Source organism: Palaemon carinicauda, chromosome 17, assembly GCF_036898095.1.
Source record: "Palaemon carinicauda isolate YSFRI2023 chromosome 17, ASM3689809v2, whole genome shotgun sequence".
Taxonomy (NCBI): Eukaryota; Metazoa; Arthropoda; class Malacostraca; order Decapoda; family Palaemonidae; genus Palaemon; species Palaemon carinicauda.
In genome coordinates, this window is record NC_090741.1 from 57,478,416 (window position 1) to 57,494,764 (window position 16,349).

General features: G+C 42.2%; 1 protein-coding gene across 4 annotated transcripts in view; it reads right to left on the reverse strand.

Annotated features, from left to right (window-relative positions):
- Nucleotides 1-1,641: 1,641 nt before the first annotated feature.
- Nucleotides 1,642-16,349, reverse strand: part of LOC137656781 (streptococcal hemagglutinin-like) — a 67,939-nt gene continuing 53,231 nt past the window's right edge. For all 4 annotated transcript variants that reach the window (XM_068391066.1, XM_068391065.1, XM_068391064.1 and 1 more), the window contains one exon: nucleotides 1,642-3,151. In XM_068391066.1, the coding sequence (XP_068247167.1) occupies nucleotides 3,102-3,151 (50 nt within the window). In that variant the 3' untranslated portion in view covers nucleotides 1,642-3,101. The remainder of the gene's footprint in view (nucleotides 3,152-16,349) is intronic.

A 16,349-nucleotide genomic window follows, 5' to 3' on the forward strand; every position in this document is an offset into this window, starting at 1 on the left:
GTTAAAGTGGTTGGACAACAAGATGGATGAAAGGAAAGGGGGAACAGAGGTAAAGCAGGATATAAAGCAAGAACAGCCAGGGGACAAAGGAACGCTGCAAAGACGTTCAAAGTAATGGCAAGAGCACCGAACAAGATGTATTGATGGGCCTATCCCAACTTACAGAGACCCTATGGTCAAACTCACAAATAGAATCTTTAGTAATGCACAGCATGAAACTTTTTAATACGAGCCAGTATTTATTCATACACGTACTGAATGTGTAAAGTGTTGACATGAGCAGACTTAAACTGGGCAAATGATCTGATTCTGCCACTAGATACATCTAAATTTTGTTCTCTATATAACCATTTATCAGTATCAACTTGGTGTGTATTTGCAATGATTAAAAAGGACTCAAATTTGGCATATAGGTTAACCGCTTACCCGACCATATCTATATGGGTCAAGACATTGATAGACCTAGATCTTGGCATAACCTACTTACAACACCTTTGGAGTTATTATGTGGTACTAATGCTTTCATTAACTTTTAAATATTGTATCACGGAATTTTCATTGTATAGTACAAATTGATTAGTACTACTGTATACAACCTTATATTGTGTATAGTTTTGTTAGTGTTAACAGAACCGAATTCATGTGTATTTACTTAATATAGCCGAGTTCTAGTGCATTTGCTTAAAAGTATTTCATATTGCTCATATATTAAATAAATTCTGTCATATAAATGTAGTTTCAAAATTGTTCATGGAATGTTTCACCCGTCATCAATAGCAAAGTACAAATATTTACTTTCTTGCAAAAACCTGATTGATCCTCAGAGGATATGGTTCATCTTCAATGCCTTACTCTTAAGACAGTTTCAACTCCTTCAGTTGAAAACCTACTTACCAGTCTTTAAAGGAGCAATTAAGAAGCACATGATAATACATGAGGGATCCACTTAAATCATTGAGATTTCATATCAACATGTACAGCAGGGTCATAAAGCTGCTCGTCTTTAAATAAGCAAAGTCTATAGTTCCAGGACTTCACACCTTGATTTACCACTAAACAGTATCTTTACATGGTAAAACGTCACTGAAAATCTAATTGGTACATTCAATGGTGAATAGACAGAGCCGAGACCCGAACTCTTCTCGCAAGCTAAGCTTCAATACCAAATTGTTTCTCAGCTAGTCAACAACAAAATCATAAACAGTTGATTGAACCGTTACGTTAAGTTCAAAAGCAATGAAGGGTGACACCAAAGACTGGCCTACCTTATTTGGTCAGTTTACTCCTGTAACATGATACACCAAATTAGAGACTCTAGGGCTAAAGAGGTTAAGGACAATCTGCCACTCAACCTCAAGCCATTTTAGAAAAATACAAAATATTTAACTACAATTCTGTCGTCTGCATGTCTTGGCTAACAATTACAGACAATCATAACAGATTTCTTTAAATAAAACAAGATCAGGTTTAGGCAGATAATGAAAATAACCAAGGAAGATCTAAAGCACAGCAGCAAACAGAGCCGACCAGAGGTTAATTTCTCGTCGACACAGACTCAAGACGACTCTCTTTGGCCGGCTCCGTATATCACGTGGAAGCTAAAGAAACTAGGCTGAAAAATAGGACTATTAAAATGATACCCAAAGTCAATTGTATATAATTAAAACTGTTATTCATAACAATGTAAAATATGAAATCTTACATTACAATAGAATCAATGGGCCATTAAAGAATAATTTCCATGCCATTAAGCTAAAAAAATAGATAGGGTAGTAGATATAAATATTTTAAAATTGTTCATTCCTAACAAAAAGGAATAGAATTCTATTAAGATCAAAATCCTTAGTTGCCACCTTTACTCTTTTACAATTTATTTTATTTTTTATTTTAAGTTTATTTTAATTTTTAAGATGGCTCTCAAGAAGCAGGTCTGGTAAAATTAACTTCCTTTTTGTAAAACACGAACAAGTTAGAAAAACTGGCAAATTAGATAAAGTCAGAAAAGAGTGCAAAGTGTTTTCAGAAATGGCATCGGGTATTAGGACGTGGAAACACAAACATCATTAATAACAAGGTTGCTTGCAGAAGTGGTAGTCTATACAACAGATTACAATATTTACAATAAATACAGCCGCAGTCGCCTCCTCAAGGCTCTTCTACACTTAAAGCTTATAATTTACATGACCTGCATCTACCTGCAGTCTTCTATACAGAAATACACAGAAAATAACTTTTGCTGTACTTTGTACATTTAAAAACATTCACCATTTGATATTTACAATCTACATGTACAATAGAGGTGGACGCAGCAGCCCCGTTAATGCGGGTGTCGAGTCGACCTCGCGCGAGAGGTAAACTTCCTCGGTCAACCAAATTCCACTGCCCACCGCAAATTAGCAGAGCTGCTGAAATACCATCCTCTGTCCCTGACATTGCTACCAGGAGACGTTAGACTCACTGGGGGATCATCACCCTATAAAATCACAAATTTACACTCTTCTGTCTTGTAATAGGTCACGGGTGACACTTTTTTTTTTTTAGACTTTTAAATCTTTTATTCTTTTTTTTGTATTTTATGTGGGATAGTTCCTATTAATATCTTTAACAGCAGTAAAATATAAAACATAAAATGAACTTAACAAATATTCTAAAAATTCAAATAGGTTAAAAAACAAAGTGTTCTTGGGTTGCCATAGGCTGAGATCGTCAGTTTATCCACTGAACTAAACATCTAGGAAATGTAATTCTACGACAGCTGGACCAAGCAAATAATGTCACACGATTCCCAGTCCTGGAACACGGTAGTGTTGCTTTTACAGGACCTGTTAATAAAACATGGTCGCCAAAGAAGAAATTTAACGAGAGAAAAACCAAAGGCAGTTCAGAAATAATTCAACACTGCCTGAATAGTATAGGAACAGGAAACAGACAGCAAAAACAAAATAGAAAAAAAGAGAATTATTGCACAAATATTAATAATACTGAATACACTGCTGTCAGCTCCTTGAAAACAAGTCACTGCTCCAAATTAAAACTTGCTGAAGCACGAAACACTATTTCTGGAGCACTGGATGTTATATCGCTTCAGCAAGTAATAAATCCTACTTATCCTTCGATAATCTCCTTCTCTTGTTTGGGGTGTCTTCATTTGCTGAAACAAAAGAAAACGTTATTCAAAATATATCATAAACAAGGATATGACGTGTATGCAAGAGTAAACGTACAATCAACATTCAATTAGAAATCTATTGTTATATTACAAAAATAGGTTGCTATATATATGGAATTATAACAAGGCTATGACATATACGCAAGACTAGAGTAAAGGTAAAATCTGCATCTGCATTTAACAAAAAAATCTATCTCCTGTTTTCCGAAAAAACAATCATAATAATTTATATTACACAAAATAGGTTGCCATATAGATGGAAAACTTGCAGTGCTAAAGGTAAATAGGCTACACAACGGGTTGTGGCCATTTTATTTCTGTTTTAGGGCCTAGATTCTATCATAAGCAGTGATTTTAATCAACAATGTTAGGAACCAATATAGCTGTTTCTATAACCAGTAACAAAGTGACCGCTCTTCACATGCATAAAATAGCAGTGAATGTGAATTTGCACTGCAAACCTGGATAATGGTAATAAAATGTACGAAAAGCGACATAATGCATAGTTTCACACAAAAGACACGAGTCACCACACAGGGGACTTCAATTCTATGGTTGTTAACCCTTTTACCCCCAAAGGACGTACTGGTACGTTTCACAAAACTCATCCCTTTACCCCCATGGACGTAACGGTACGTCCTTGCAAAAAAATGCTAAATAACTTTTTTTTTCATATTTCTGATAATTTTTTGAGAAAATTCAGGCATTTTCCAAGAGAATGAGACCAACCTGACCTCTCTATGACAAAAATTAAGGCTGTTAGAGCAATTTGAAAAAAATATACTGCAAAATGTGCTGGGGAAAAAATAACCCCTTGGGGGTTAAGGGTTGGAAATTTCCAAAGAGCCTGGGGGTAAAAGGGTTAATCAACAATGTTAGGAACCAATATAGCTATTTCTATATCCAGTAACAAAGTGACCGCTCTTCACATGCATAAAATAGCAGTGAATGTGAATTTGCACTGCAAACCTGGATAATGGTAATAAAATGTACGAAAAGCGACATAATGCATAGTTTCACACAAAAGACACGAGTCACCACACAGGTGACTTCAATTCTATGGTTGTTAATATCATAGAAATACAGTAGTAAAGGAGATATGACAAAGCACTAGTTAAGCTAACCCAGAAAAAGAAAATGCACAAATATAGTGGAGAAAAAGAGAGCTTCTGCCAGGAGAGGAAATACATATCTTGTTTACTATACAGTACAGATTTATATATTGAAAAACAAAGGTAAATTTCATGCAAAGATTCTCTGTAGAGTACTGTTTACTGTATACCAAAAATAATCAATGAAGTCACAACAGTTCTGTAGTGTACTATGAAAATTCTTATTCATACATAGCAGTAATACTATCATTTCCCTTAACTTGACAGTATGTACACAATACCTGATCCTGGTTTGAAATCCATGTGACTAGTGGATTGTAAACATCAGGTTACCTGCTATATAAAAATACTATATTCTAGAAATGGTCAATATGAAATGGAGAGCATTTCCCAAACATTCTTTCCACCGATTGTCATGGCATGAATTTGGTTAAAGATCCATTAAAGGTTTAAAAGGTCCCTTATGAATGGCAGAGGAGAGGGACAGTGACATTGTCCTAGCAACCCGGACAATGCCCTAGAGACTGACCATATATTATATGATCAGCTCACAAGCCTCCTCTCCACCCAAGCTAGGACCAGGGTGGGCCAGGCAGTGGTTGTTGATGAATCAGCAGATAGACCTATAGGCTCCCCAAAACCCCCCAACCTTAGCTCACAAGGATGGTAAGGTTGCACACACTAATGGCACTAATGAGTCCGAGTGGGACTCCAAACCCCGTTTAGCAAACACCAGGCAGAGACGTTACCAATCAGGCCACAGGAAGAGTGATTAATGAAAATAATACTATATTGCAAAAAAGAGGACCTCCTATTTGCTACAATCTCACGATTTCAACTTTTCTGTCTTGTAATGACTATTAAATAAACCAAATGACTGAATACTAATAATGATTTACATTATCATTATTATTTGCTAAGCTACAACCCTAGTTGGAAAAGTAGGATGCTAAAAGCCCAAGTTTCTCCGATAGAGAAAATAGCCCAGTGTGGAAAGGAAATAAAGAATATATATAAACTACAAGAGAAGTAAATAACAATTGAAATAAAATATATTAAGAACAGTAACAGAACTAAAATAAATCTTTGATATACTGTATAAACTATAAATTTTTTTTAAAAAAACAAGAGGAAGAGAAATAAGACAGAATAAGATGCCCGAGTGAACCCTCAACCAAGAGGAAAAATTAAAATATAACTATGTCATTTACAAATATTCAATATCAGATTAGTGCCATACCAGATACACCGATAAAATTAACGAGACTCAATAATACAGAGTTCTCATGCCTGAGGGTACACTTGGGCACACTATTCTATCTCATTTCTCTTTCTCTTGTTTTGTTAAAGTTTTCATTGTTAATATAGGGAATATTTATTTAAATGTTACTCTTCCTCAAATATTTTATTTTTCCTTGTTTCCTTTCCTCACTGGGCTATTTTCCCTGTTGGGGACCCCGGGCTTATAGCATCTTGCTTTTCCAACTGGGGTTATAGCTTAGCAAGTAATAATAATAATAATAATAATAATAATAATAACACAAGATGATGTCACGAGGATTATCAAAAGAGCAAAGAAAATAAACTGTGACTGATCCAATGCCAATATTTGAAGTAACTGGAGAAAAAATTGTAGTTTAGGCGATATAATTATAAAATAGCAAATACAAGCATCGATAAATTACAATTCTTCTTCACCCAAGGGGTTAACTACGGCAATGTAATTGTTCAGTGGCTACTTTCCTCTTGGTAAGGGTAGGAGAGAGACGTTAGCTATGGTAAGCAGCTCTTCTAGGAGAAGGACACTCTAAAATCAAAGCCACTGGGCTTAAAGCATCCTGCTTTTCCAACTAGGGTTGTTGCTTAGCATTTAATAATAATAATAATAATAATAATATAATAATAATAATAACACACCGGTTCTGTAGAGTGCCCTAGATTATCAGGAATTAAGCTTGCATACTGTAGACCTATTTCAAATCTATCCTTTGTTTTTAAAATGCTAGAATATGTAACGCTTGAACAACTAATTAGACTCTTAAAAGAAATAGAAGATTTGCAAGATAACCACCTTGCTTAGAGAAAATTATAAACTGAGACAACTGTATGTTCTGTTGTAAATGATATGCTGGAAGTGATGAATGGAAACTAATGTGGTATTTTCATATTTCTCGATTTTAGCGCTGCTTTTAATACAGTTGAGCACAAACTGCTACTAAATGATCTACGTTCATTAGTATTGAAGATCAAGATTTTGAATACCTAAACGACTACTTGGCCGACAGAAACTACTGTGTGCAAATTGGAAACTTATTTATCATATGAACCATTAAACAGAGGGGTATCTCAGGGGAGAGTACTGGGCCCAACCTTATTCTGTATCTATACAGTACTACCGGTCTGCCAAATACATTACAAAGGCATGGAGTGAAGTTCAAACTATTTGCAGATGATACACAATTTTACTTCCCCTGGGTGATAGGAGGATAGATGTGAGAGAGGCAAGAGAGCGTTCTAGAAATAGGAATGAATGGCGAGCAATTGTGACGCAGTTCCAGTATGCCCTGCTGCTTCCTCCGGTGCCTTGGATGACTGCGGAGATAGCAGCAGTAGGGGATTCAGCATTATGAAGCTTCATCTGTGGTGGATACCGGGTGAGGGTGGGCTGTGGCACCCCTAGCAGTACAAGCCGAACTCGGTTGAGTCCCTTGTCAGGCTGGGAGGAACGTAGGGAGGAGTGGTCCCCTTTTTTGTTTAATTTGTTTGATGTTGGCTACCCCCCCAAAATTGGGGGAAGTGCCTTGTTATATGTATGTATGTATAAATGATATCGACAACACTACTGAAACTCAAACAGAATTCTTGCCAGAGTTAGGGAAAGGATAACAACCAAACAACTAAAATTAAATGAAAATAAAACTGAGTTTATAGTGGTTGGAAAGATAAACAGCCTAAGAAACTTAGGTGATATTCAAATATACAAAAATAACAACTTTGTCCTGATATCTAGTATTATTATCATTAAATGCTAAGCTACAACCCTAGTTGGAAAAGCAGGATGCTATAAGCCCTGGGGCCCCAACAGGGAAAATAGCCCAGTTAGGAAAGGAAAAAAGGAAAAATCAAACATTTTAAGAATAGTAACATTAAAATAAAATTTCCTATATAAACTATAAAAACTTTAACAAAACAAGAGGAAGAGAAACTAGATAGAAAAGTGTACCCAAGTGTACTCTCAAGCAAGAGAACTCTAACCCAAGACAGTGGAAGACCATGGTACAGAAGCTATGGCAATACCCAAGACTAGAGAACAATGGTTTGATTTTGGAGTGTCCTCCTAGAAGAGCTACTTGCCATCACTAAAGAGTCTCTTCTACCCTTACCAAGAGGTAGCCAATGAACAATTACATTGCAGTAGTTAACCCCTTGGGTGAAGAGGAATTGTTTGGTAATCTCAGTGTTGACAAGTGTATGAGGACAGAGGAGAATCTGTAAAGAATAGTCTGGCCTATTCGGTGTCTGCGTAGGCAAAGGGAAAGAACCGTAACCAGAGAGAGGGACCCAATGTAGTACTGTCTGGCGAGTCATAACTCTCTAGTGGTAGTATCTAAAGGGGCGGCTGGGGCCTTGGCCAACCTACTAAAATTTTGTGATCTAAGGACATCCCTTGGCGGTAACTCTTCTTTCAATGCTCAAATAAATGTAATAAAAGCTATTGGCTATCATCTTAGAAACATTACTTTTATAAATAAGTACCTGGATGAACACTCTGTAAAGAAACTTGTGATGAACTGTGTAATTACCAGGTCAGCCTACTGTAACTCCACTCACAACAATTTACCAAAAGTGCAACTTGGAAAAATGTTATTTTCATTAGTAAAATAAATTTTTGAATATACTTACCCGGTGATCATGTAGCTGCAGCTCTGCTGCCCGACAGAAAAAACCTACGGGCGGGATACGCCAGCGATCGCTATACAGGTGGGGGTGTACAACAACAGCGCCATCTGTCGAGTAGGTACTCAAGTACTTCTTGTCAACAAAGAACCAATTTTCTCCTCGGTCCACTGGGTCTCTATGGGGAGGAAGGGTGGGTCCTTTAATTCATGATCACCGGGTAAGTATATTCAAAAATTTATTTTACTAATGAAAATAACATTTTTCAATATTAATCTTACCCGGTGATCATGTAGCTGATTCACACCCAGGGGGGTGGGTGGAGACCAGCATACATGTTAACATTAGAAGCTAAGTATCCCGTATTTCATTTTAGCAGTTATTCAAAATAACAAACATAAAATTAATAAGTACCTGGTAAGGAAGTCGACTTGAACCATTACTCTGCCTTTTTAAGTACGTCTTCCTTACTGAGCCTCGCGATCCTCTTAGGATGCTGAGCGACTCCTAGGTGCTGAAGTATGAAGGGCTGCAACCCATACTAAAGGACCTCATCACAACCTCTAATCTAGGCGCTTCTCAAGAAAGAATTTGACCACCCGCCAAATCAACCAGGATGCGAAAGGCTTCTTAGCCTTCCGTACAACCCAAAAACAACAATAAAAAGCATTTCAAGAGAAAGATTAAAAAAGGTTATGGGATTATGGGAATGTAGTGGTTGAGCCCTCACCTACTACTGCACTCGCTGCTACGAATGGTCCCAGGGTGTAGCAGTTCTCGTAAAGAGACTGGACATCTTTAAGGTAAAATGATGCGAACACTGACTTGCTTCTCCAATAGGTTGCATCCATTACACTCTGCAGAGATCTGTTTTGTTTGAAGGCCACTGAAGTTGCGACAGCTCTAACTTCATGTGTCCTTACCTTCAGCAAAGCATGGTCCTCCTCATTCAGATGAGAATGGGCTTCTCTAATCAAAAGTCTGATGTAATAAGAAACTGCGTTCTTCGACATCGGTAAAGCAGGTTTCTTAATAGAACACCATAAAGCTTCTGATTGTCCTCGTAATGGCTTCGTACGTCTTGAATAGTACTTAAGAGCTCTTACTGGGCATAGTACTCTCTCTTGTTCGTTTCCAACCAAACTGGACAGACTTGGAATCTCGAACGATTTGGGCCAAGGACGAGAAGGGAGTTCGTTTTTAGCTAAAAAACCAAGCTGTAAGGAACATGTAGCCGTTTCAGATGTAAATCCTATGTTCCTGCTGAAGGCGTGTATCTCACTGACTCTTTTAGCTGTTGCTAAGCAAACGAGGAAAAGAGTCTTCAAAGTGAGATCTTTAAAAGAGGCTGATTGAAGCGGTTCGAACCTTGCTGACATAAGGAACCTTAAAACCACGTCTAAGTTCCAACCTGGTGTGGCTAACCGACGCTCCTTTGAGGTCTCAAAAGACTTAAGGAGGTCCTGTAGATCTTTGTTGTTGGAAAGATCTAAGCCTCTGTGGCGGAAGACTGCTGCCAACATGCTTCTGTAACCTTTGATCGTAGGAGCTGAAAGGGATCTTACCTTCCTTAGGTGTAAAAGGAAGTCAGCTATCTGAGTTACAGAGGTACTGGTTGAGGATACTGAATTCGCCTTGCACCAGCTTCGGAAGACTTCCCATTTTGACTGGTAGACCTTGAGAGTGGATGTCCTCCTTGCTCTGGCAATCGCTCTGGCTGCCTCCTTCGAAAAGCCTCTAGCTCTTGAGTCTTTCGATAGTCTGAAGGCAGTCAGACGAAGAGCGTGGAGGCTTGGGTGTACCTTCTTTACATGCGGCTGACGCAGAAGGTCCACTCTTAGAGGAAGAGTCCTGGGAACGTCTACTAGCCATTGCAGTACCTCGGTGAACCATTCTCTCGCGGGCCAGAGGGGAGCAACCAACGTCAACCTTGTCCCTTCGTGAGAGGCGAACTTCTGCAGTACCTTGTTGACAATCTTGAACGGGGGGAACGCATAAAGGTCTAGATGGGACCAATCCAGAAGAAAGGCATCTATGTGAACTGCTGCTGGGTCCGGAATCGGTGAGCAATAATTTGGGAGCCTCTTGGTCATCGAGGTAGCGAACAGATCTATGGTGGGCTGACCCCACAGGGTCCATAGTCTGTTGCAAACATTCTTGTGAAGGGTCCATTCTGTAGGGATGATCTGACCCTTCCGGCTGAGGCGGTCTGCCATGACATTCATGTCGCCTTGAATGAACCTCGTTACAAGAGATATGTTTCGATCTCTTGACCAGGAGAGGAGGTCCCTTGCGATCTCGAACAACGTCATCGAATGAGTCCCTCCTTGCTTGGAGATGTACGCCAAGGCTGTGGTGTTGTCAGAGTTCACCTCCACCACCTTGCCTAGAAGGAGGGACTTGAAGCTTCTCAAGGCCAGATGAACTGCCAGTAGCTCCTTGCAGTTGATGTGTAGTGCTCTTTGATCCGGATTCCACGTGCCCGAGCATTCCCGACCGTCCAGTGTCGCACCCCAGCCCGTGTCCGATGCGTCTGAGAAGAGAAGGTGGTCGGGGGTCTGAACAGCCAGTGGTAGACCTTCCCTGAGAAGAATGTTGTTCTTCCACCAAGTCAGTGCAGACTTCATCTTCTCAGAGATAGGAACTGAGACCGCTTCTAGCGTCATGTCCTTTCTCCAGTGAGCAGCTAGGTGATACTGAAGGGGTCGGAGGTGGAGTCTCCCTAACGCGATGAACTGGTCCAGCGATGAAAGCGTCCCTATCAGACTCATCCACTGTCTGACTGAACATCGGTTCCTCTTCAGCATGCTCTGGATGCATTCTTGGGCTTGACTGATTCTGGGGGCCGACGGAAAAGCCCGAAAAGCTTGACTCTGAATCTCCATACCTAGATAGACTATAGTTTGGGATGGGACGAGTTGGGACTTTTCTATATTGACCAGGAGACCCAATTCCTTGGTCAGATCCAGAGTCCATTTTAGATTCTCCAAACAGCGACGACTTGACGCAGCTCTTAAAAGCCAGTCGTCCAAATAGAGGGAGGCTCTGATGTCTGCTAAATGCAGGAATTTGGCAATATTCCTCATCAGTTTGGTAAACATTAGAGGTGCCGTGCTTAGGCCAAAGCACAGGGCTTGGAACTGATAAACCACCTTCCCAAAGACGAACCTTAGAAAAGGTTGGGAATCTGGGTGGATGGGGACGTGAAAGTACGCGTCCTTTAGGTCTAACGAGACCATCCAGTCTTCCTTCCTGACCGATGCTAGCACCGACTTCGTCGTCTCCATGGTGAACGTCTGCTTGGTGACAAAGACATTTAGAGCACTGACGTCTAGCACCGGTCTCCACCCTCCTGTCTTCTTCGCCACTAAGAAGAGACGGTTGTAGAAGCCCGGGGATTGATGGTCCCGGACTATGACTACCGCTCCCTTTTGTAGCAAGAGAGACACCTCTTGCTGTAAAGCTAGCCTCTTGTCCTCCTCTCTGTACCTGGGAGAGAGGTCGATGGGAGTTGTTGCTAGAGGGGGCTTGCGCAAGAATGGAATCCTGTACCCCTCTCTGAGTAACTTCACAGACTGTGCGTCTGCACCCCTGTTCTCCCAGGCCTGCCAGTAGTTCTTGAGCCTGGCCCCCACTGCTGTCTGGAGAAGATGGCAGTCAGACTCTGCCTCTTGAGGACTTGGAACCCTTCTTCTTGTTGCCACGTTGACTATCGGCACGGGTACCTCCTCTGCTGGAGGTTCTGCCACGAAAGGGCGGAATGAACCTAGACGCTGGTGTGTCCATCCTAGGTCTAGGCACGGAAGGTAAAGCTGTGACTTTACGTGCGGATGACGCCACCAGGTCATGGGTGTCTTTCTGGATCAACGAGGCGGCAATCCCCTTGATCAGCTCTTCAGGAAAGAGACACTTCGATAGCGGAGCAAACATCAGCTCTGACTTCTGACATGGTGTGACTCCCGCCGACAAGAAGGAGCAAAGGTGATCTCGCTTCTTGAGAACTCCAGACACGAAAGAAGCCGCAAGCTCGCCAGACCCATCCCGAATGGCTTTGTCCATGCAGGACATGATGAGCATGGCAGAGTCCTTATCCGAAGGGGAGGTCTTTCTGCTCAACGCTCCCAAACACCAGTCCAGGAAGTTAAAGATCTCAAACGCACGGAAAACTCCCTTCAAAAGATGGTCCATGTCCGAAGAAGTCCAGCAAATCTTGGACCGTCTCATAGCCAGTCTGCGGGGAGAGTCTACCAGACTTGAGAAGTCGCCCTGGGCAGAGGCAGGAACTCCCAAGCCGAGAACCTCTCCTGTGGCATACCAGACGCTAGATCTGGAAGCAAGCTTGGCCGGGGGAAACATGAAGGTAGTCTTCCCAAGTTGCTTCTTGGCCTGCAGCCACTCTCCCAGTACCCTTAAAGCTCTCTTGGACGAGCGAGCGAGTACGAGCTTCGTAAAGGCAGGAGCTGCTGACTGCATGCCTAAAGCGAACTCAGAGGGAGGTGAGCGTGGAGCTGCAGACACAAACTGGTCCGGATACAACTCCTTAAACAGGGCAAGGACTTTCCTAAAGTCTAAGGAGGGAGGCGTAGTCTTGGGTTCATCTATGTCGGAGTGTTGATCGTCCAAATGCGCAGCTTCGTCGTCATCAGAGATTCCTTCATCCGAAAGCCGAGGAGGAAGCGGCAAAGGAGGAGAAGAAAGCTGAACGGCTGAATCCGGCAGCACGGGTGCATGCGTAGCTGCACTGGATCCAACGTCATGCCGCTGTTGGTCAGTCTGAGAGCTGGCAACAACAAAAGCGGAGTGGTGGTGCGTGGTGGGGACTGCCGTGGGTTGCGGAGACTGCCGCATCGCGTCAAAACACGGCAGCTTGACTCCACCTTCCTGCTGATGCGGTAGCTCACGCATGTCAACGGAGGGTGCTGCACGTCAGCTAACGTCAACATGCGTCTGGCAGGGTCGACTGCGCATCGGTGGTGGAGCTCTCACAGCCGGAGTGTGGGAGCAGGCAGCCGCAGTGTCTACTGAGCGCACAACCGTGGCAGGTTGTAGGTTAACGGGTGCAGCGTCAACCTTCTCAGCACGATACTCCTGCATGAAGGAAGCTAGCTGAGTCTGCATAGACTGCAGCAAAGACCACTTAGGGTCTACAGCGGTTGGTGCGGCAACAGACGGAGTGATTGCCTGCTGCGGAACCACTCTACCTCTCTTGGGAGGTGTGCAGTCTTCGGAAGACTGCGGCGAGTCCGAACTGACCCAGTGGCTACACCTGGGCCGTTGGACTCGCTCGGAAGGGACCTTGCGCTTGAGAGGTCGTGAGACCTTGGTCCAGCGTTTCTGTCGAGAAACCTCTTCCGCAGACGAGGAATGAATGGGCTCACTCATCTGTTTGTGGGTGGGACGATCTCTGCAAGATACGTCCTCAACCACGGAGGGTACGTCTGTACGCTGATCAAGGCCTGTCGAACCCTTTGGTCGTACGACATTGCTTCTTCCCTGGGCTTGGGAGCTTGCAAGAGGTCCCGGACTGGGAGGACGACAGGCACGAACAGACGCACCCTCATGCGTAACACTGACACTTTTCACTGCACTGACACTCACTACACTTCCCACTGCACTTTTCTCCTTCAACTCTTTGACGTCAGCCAAGAGTTGATTGCGGTCATTCGCTAATGACTCAACTCTGTCACCAAGAGCCTGAATGGCACGCATCATATCCGCCATCGAAGGTTGATGAGAGCTAGTAGAAGGGTCGGGTGTAACCACTACAGGGGAAGGAATAGGTTGTGGGGCATGGGGAGAGGAAAAATCAATAGAGCGAGACGAACTCCTCCTGATCCTATCCTTCTCTAGCCTACGTGCATTCTTAAGGAATTCTTGAAAATCGAATTCCGAAAGCCCAGCGCATTCCTCACATCGATCTTCCAATTGACAGGCTTTACCCCTACAATTGGAACAAACGGTGTGAGGATCTATAGAGGCCTTCGGAAGACGCCTAGAACAGTCCCTAGCGCTACACTGCCTGTACTTGGGGACTTGAGTAGGGTCAGACATCTTGAATTAGTCAAAGGGGGAAATCCAAAATCTATCCAAGTCGTCAACAAATAATCCAAAATCTAATCAATGAAAGTGATAAAGTATTGATGATAATTTCTGTACAGCGAAAGCTAATAACTAGAGAGAATACTTCACCAAATAGCGTGAAAATCAACTCCAGAAACAACAGCGTATCAAGTAGGTCTTGCCGGTGGCACGACAGAGAGAAAATTGGTTCTTTGTTGACAAGAAGTACTTGAGTACCTACTCGACAGATGGCGCTGTTGTTGTACACCCCCACCTGTATAGCGATCGCTGGCGTATCCCGCCCGTAGGTTTTTTCTGTCGGGCAGCAGAGCTGCAGCTACATGATCACCGGGTAAGATTAATATTGAAAATTACATAACATAATAAACAGAGGAGCAATACTGATAAAAGGCATCCCATTCCAAGAGAGGTTCAGTCCTACACTAATTGATTTACACAGGCAGCCTATTAAAGCAAGAATAGAGTTTAAAATACGTACAATAAACCCTCAAGTTATCAGAACAGGACGGTCTAATTATCTGAGAGAATTGTAACATATTGAGCAGCCAACAAATCGTGTTGAGATGAGAATAGTTACATGGTTTTAAATTATTGAAACCTAGATATATGTCTACTGTAGGCTCAAGAGCTTTTACATATGCAGCCCAGAGCCTATACAATAAGCTCCTACTAGACATCCAAAAGACTGTTAAGGCTTTCAAGAGGAAAAATTTTCTTGATCTCCAAGTGCTTCGAGAACGTGGACCTAACAGTAAACAAGCAATACTTGGTGTGATATGCTGAAGGCCTTGGAATGTAGACTTCAAAATGAATGTGAAGGTCCTGTAGAGAGTAAGGTTCCACTGCTCTATAGGACCAGATAAGCAGTCCTTAAAGTAAATAGATTTTTACATGGACAGTATCTTTCAAATGGTTTTTGAATGGAAAAAAAAATGGTTGAGAAACAAGAGTAAAAAAGTCTGAGGTAACTCTAGAATAGCATCACACACAGATCTTTCAATGTACAATTCAATGATCAAAGAGCTTCGGATGTAGTTATGGTAGAGGATCACCAACCAGGCTTTAAACTCAAGTGACCAAGAGCAAAAATCTGAAAACTCTTGATTGGACACAAAAACTGCAGCCGTCACTGGCATAGCTGCTAATGGAGCAGACTCTCATCAGAAGGGAGGATATTTACAATTTAGTAGGTGGAAAGTTCCGGGAATCAACAGATAACTCTGTCTTACATTGTATAGACCACCCATTTGTGTTGACGTGACTATCCATTACTAGATATGTCCAATAACTTTGTGTCTGCATCACTTGCAAAACCTTTGGCAGCATGAAAGGAGAGGTGGCAGTGGTGAAAAATGTATCCTGACTTTCAGGAGATGGCAGGCAAGGATGGAGAGGGGTTGGCAGCTAGAAGCCGCCTCATTATTGATTTAAGGTATACACATGACTGAAGTTCTAGAAAATACACAAAATCAAAAATTTTAAGTAATTTTTATTTTTCCTAACATACTTACCGAGAACTACTTTCTTAGGAGTTACCTGTAACCTCTTCTCTACCGACCAGAGTTTTGTGTAGTTTACCCCCCACGCCGTTTTCTAAGGAGGCCTACCCCCGGCATTAAGGAATGTGCCTCGAGGGTAGGCTTATCGTAGGTCCATGTCCGGCCGGGTCAGCCTCATCAGTAAGTTCTATTGGATTAGCACAATGCTTGCAAGGGAAGAGAGGCACTCGGGGAAGGAAGGGAGGGCCATTACCCGAAAGTAGTTCTCGGTAAGTATGTTAGGAAAAATAAAAATTACTTAAAATTTTTGATTTGTTCCAACACGAATACTTACCTCGAACTACTTTCTTAGGAGACTTACACTTTAGGAGGCGGGAGTGCTATTCTGACCCCCTGACCCGGGACGTGGAGGCCAAGAGGCCCAGGGATAACGGGACCTACTAGAAAACGGATGTGAGGGTAACTACACAAGAGTTCACGTTAGTGTCTAAGTACTCACCCTTTGAAAAACTTCTTCTGATGCTCCTTCCAGTAGCGTAGTCGTGAAGAATGTGTTATCCAATGGTATCAGTCGGTACTCCCCGAAGAGGC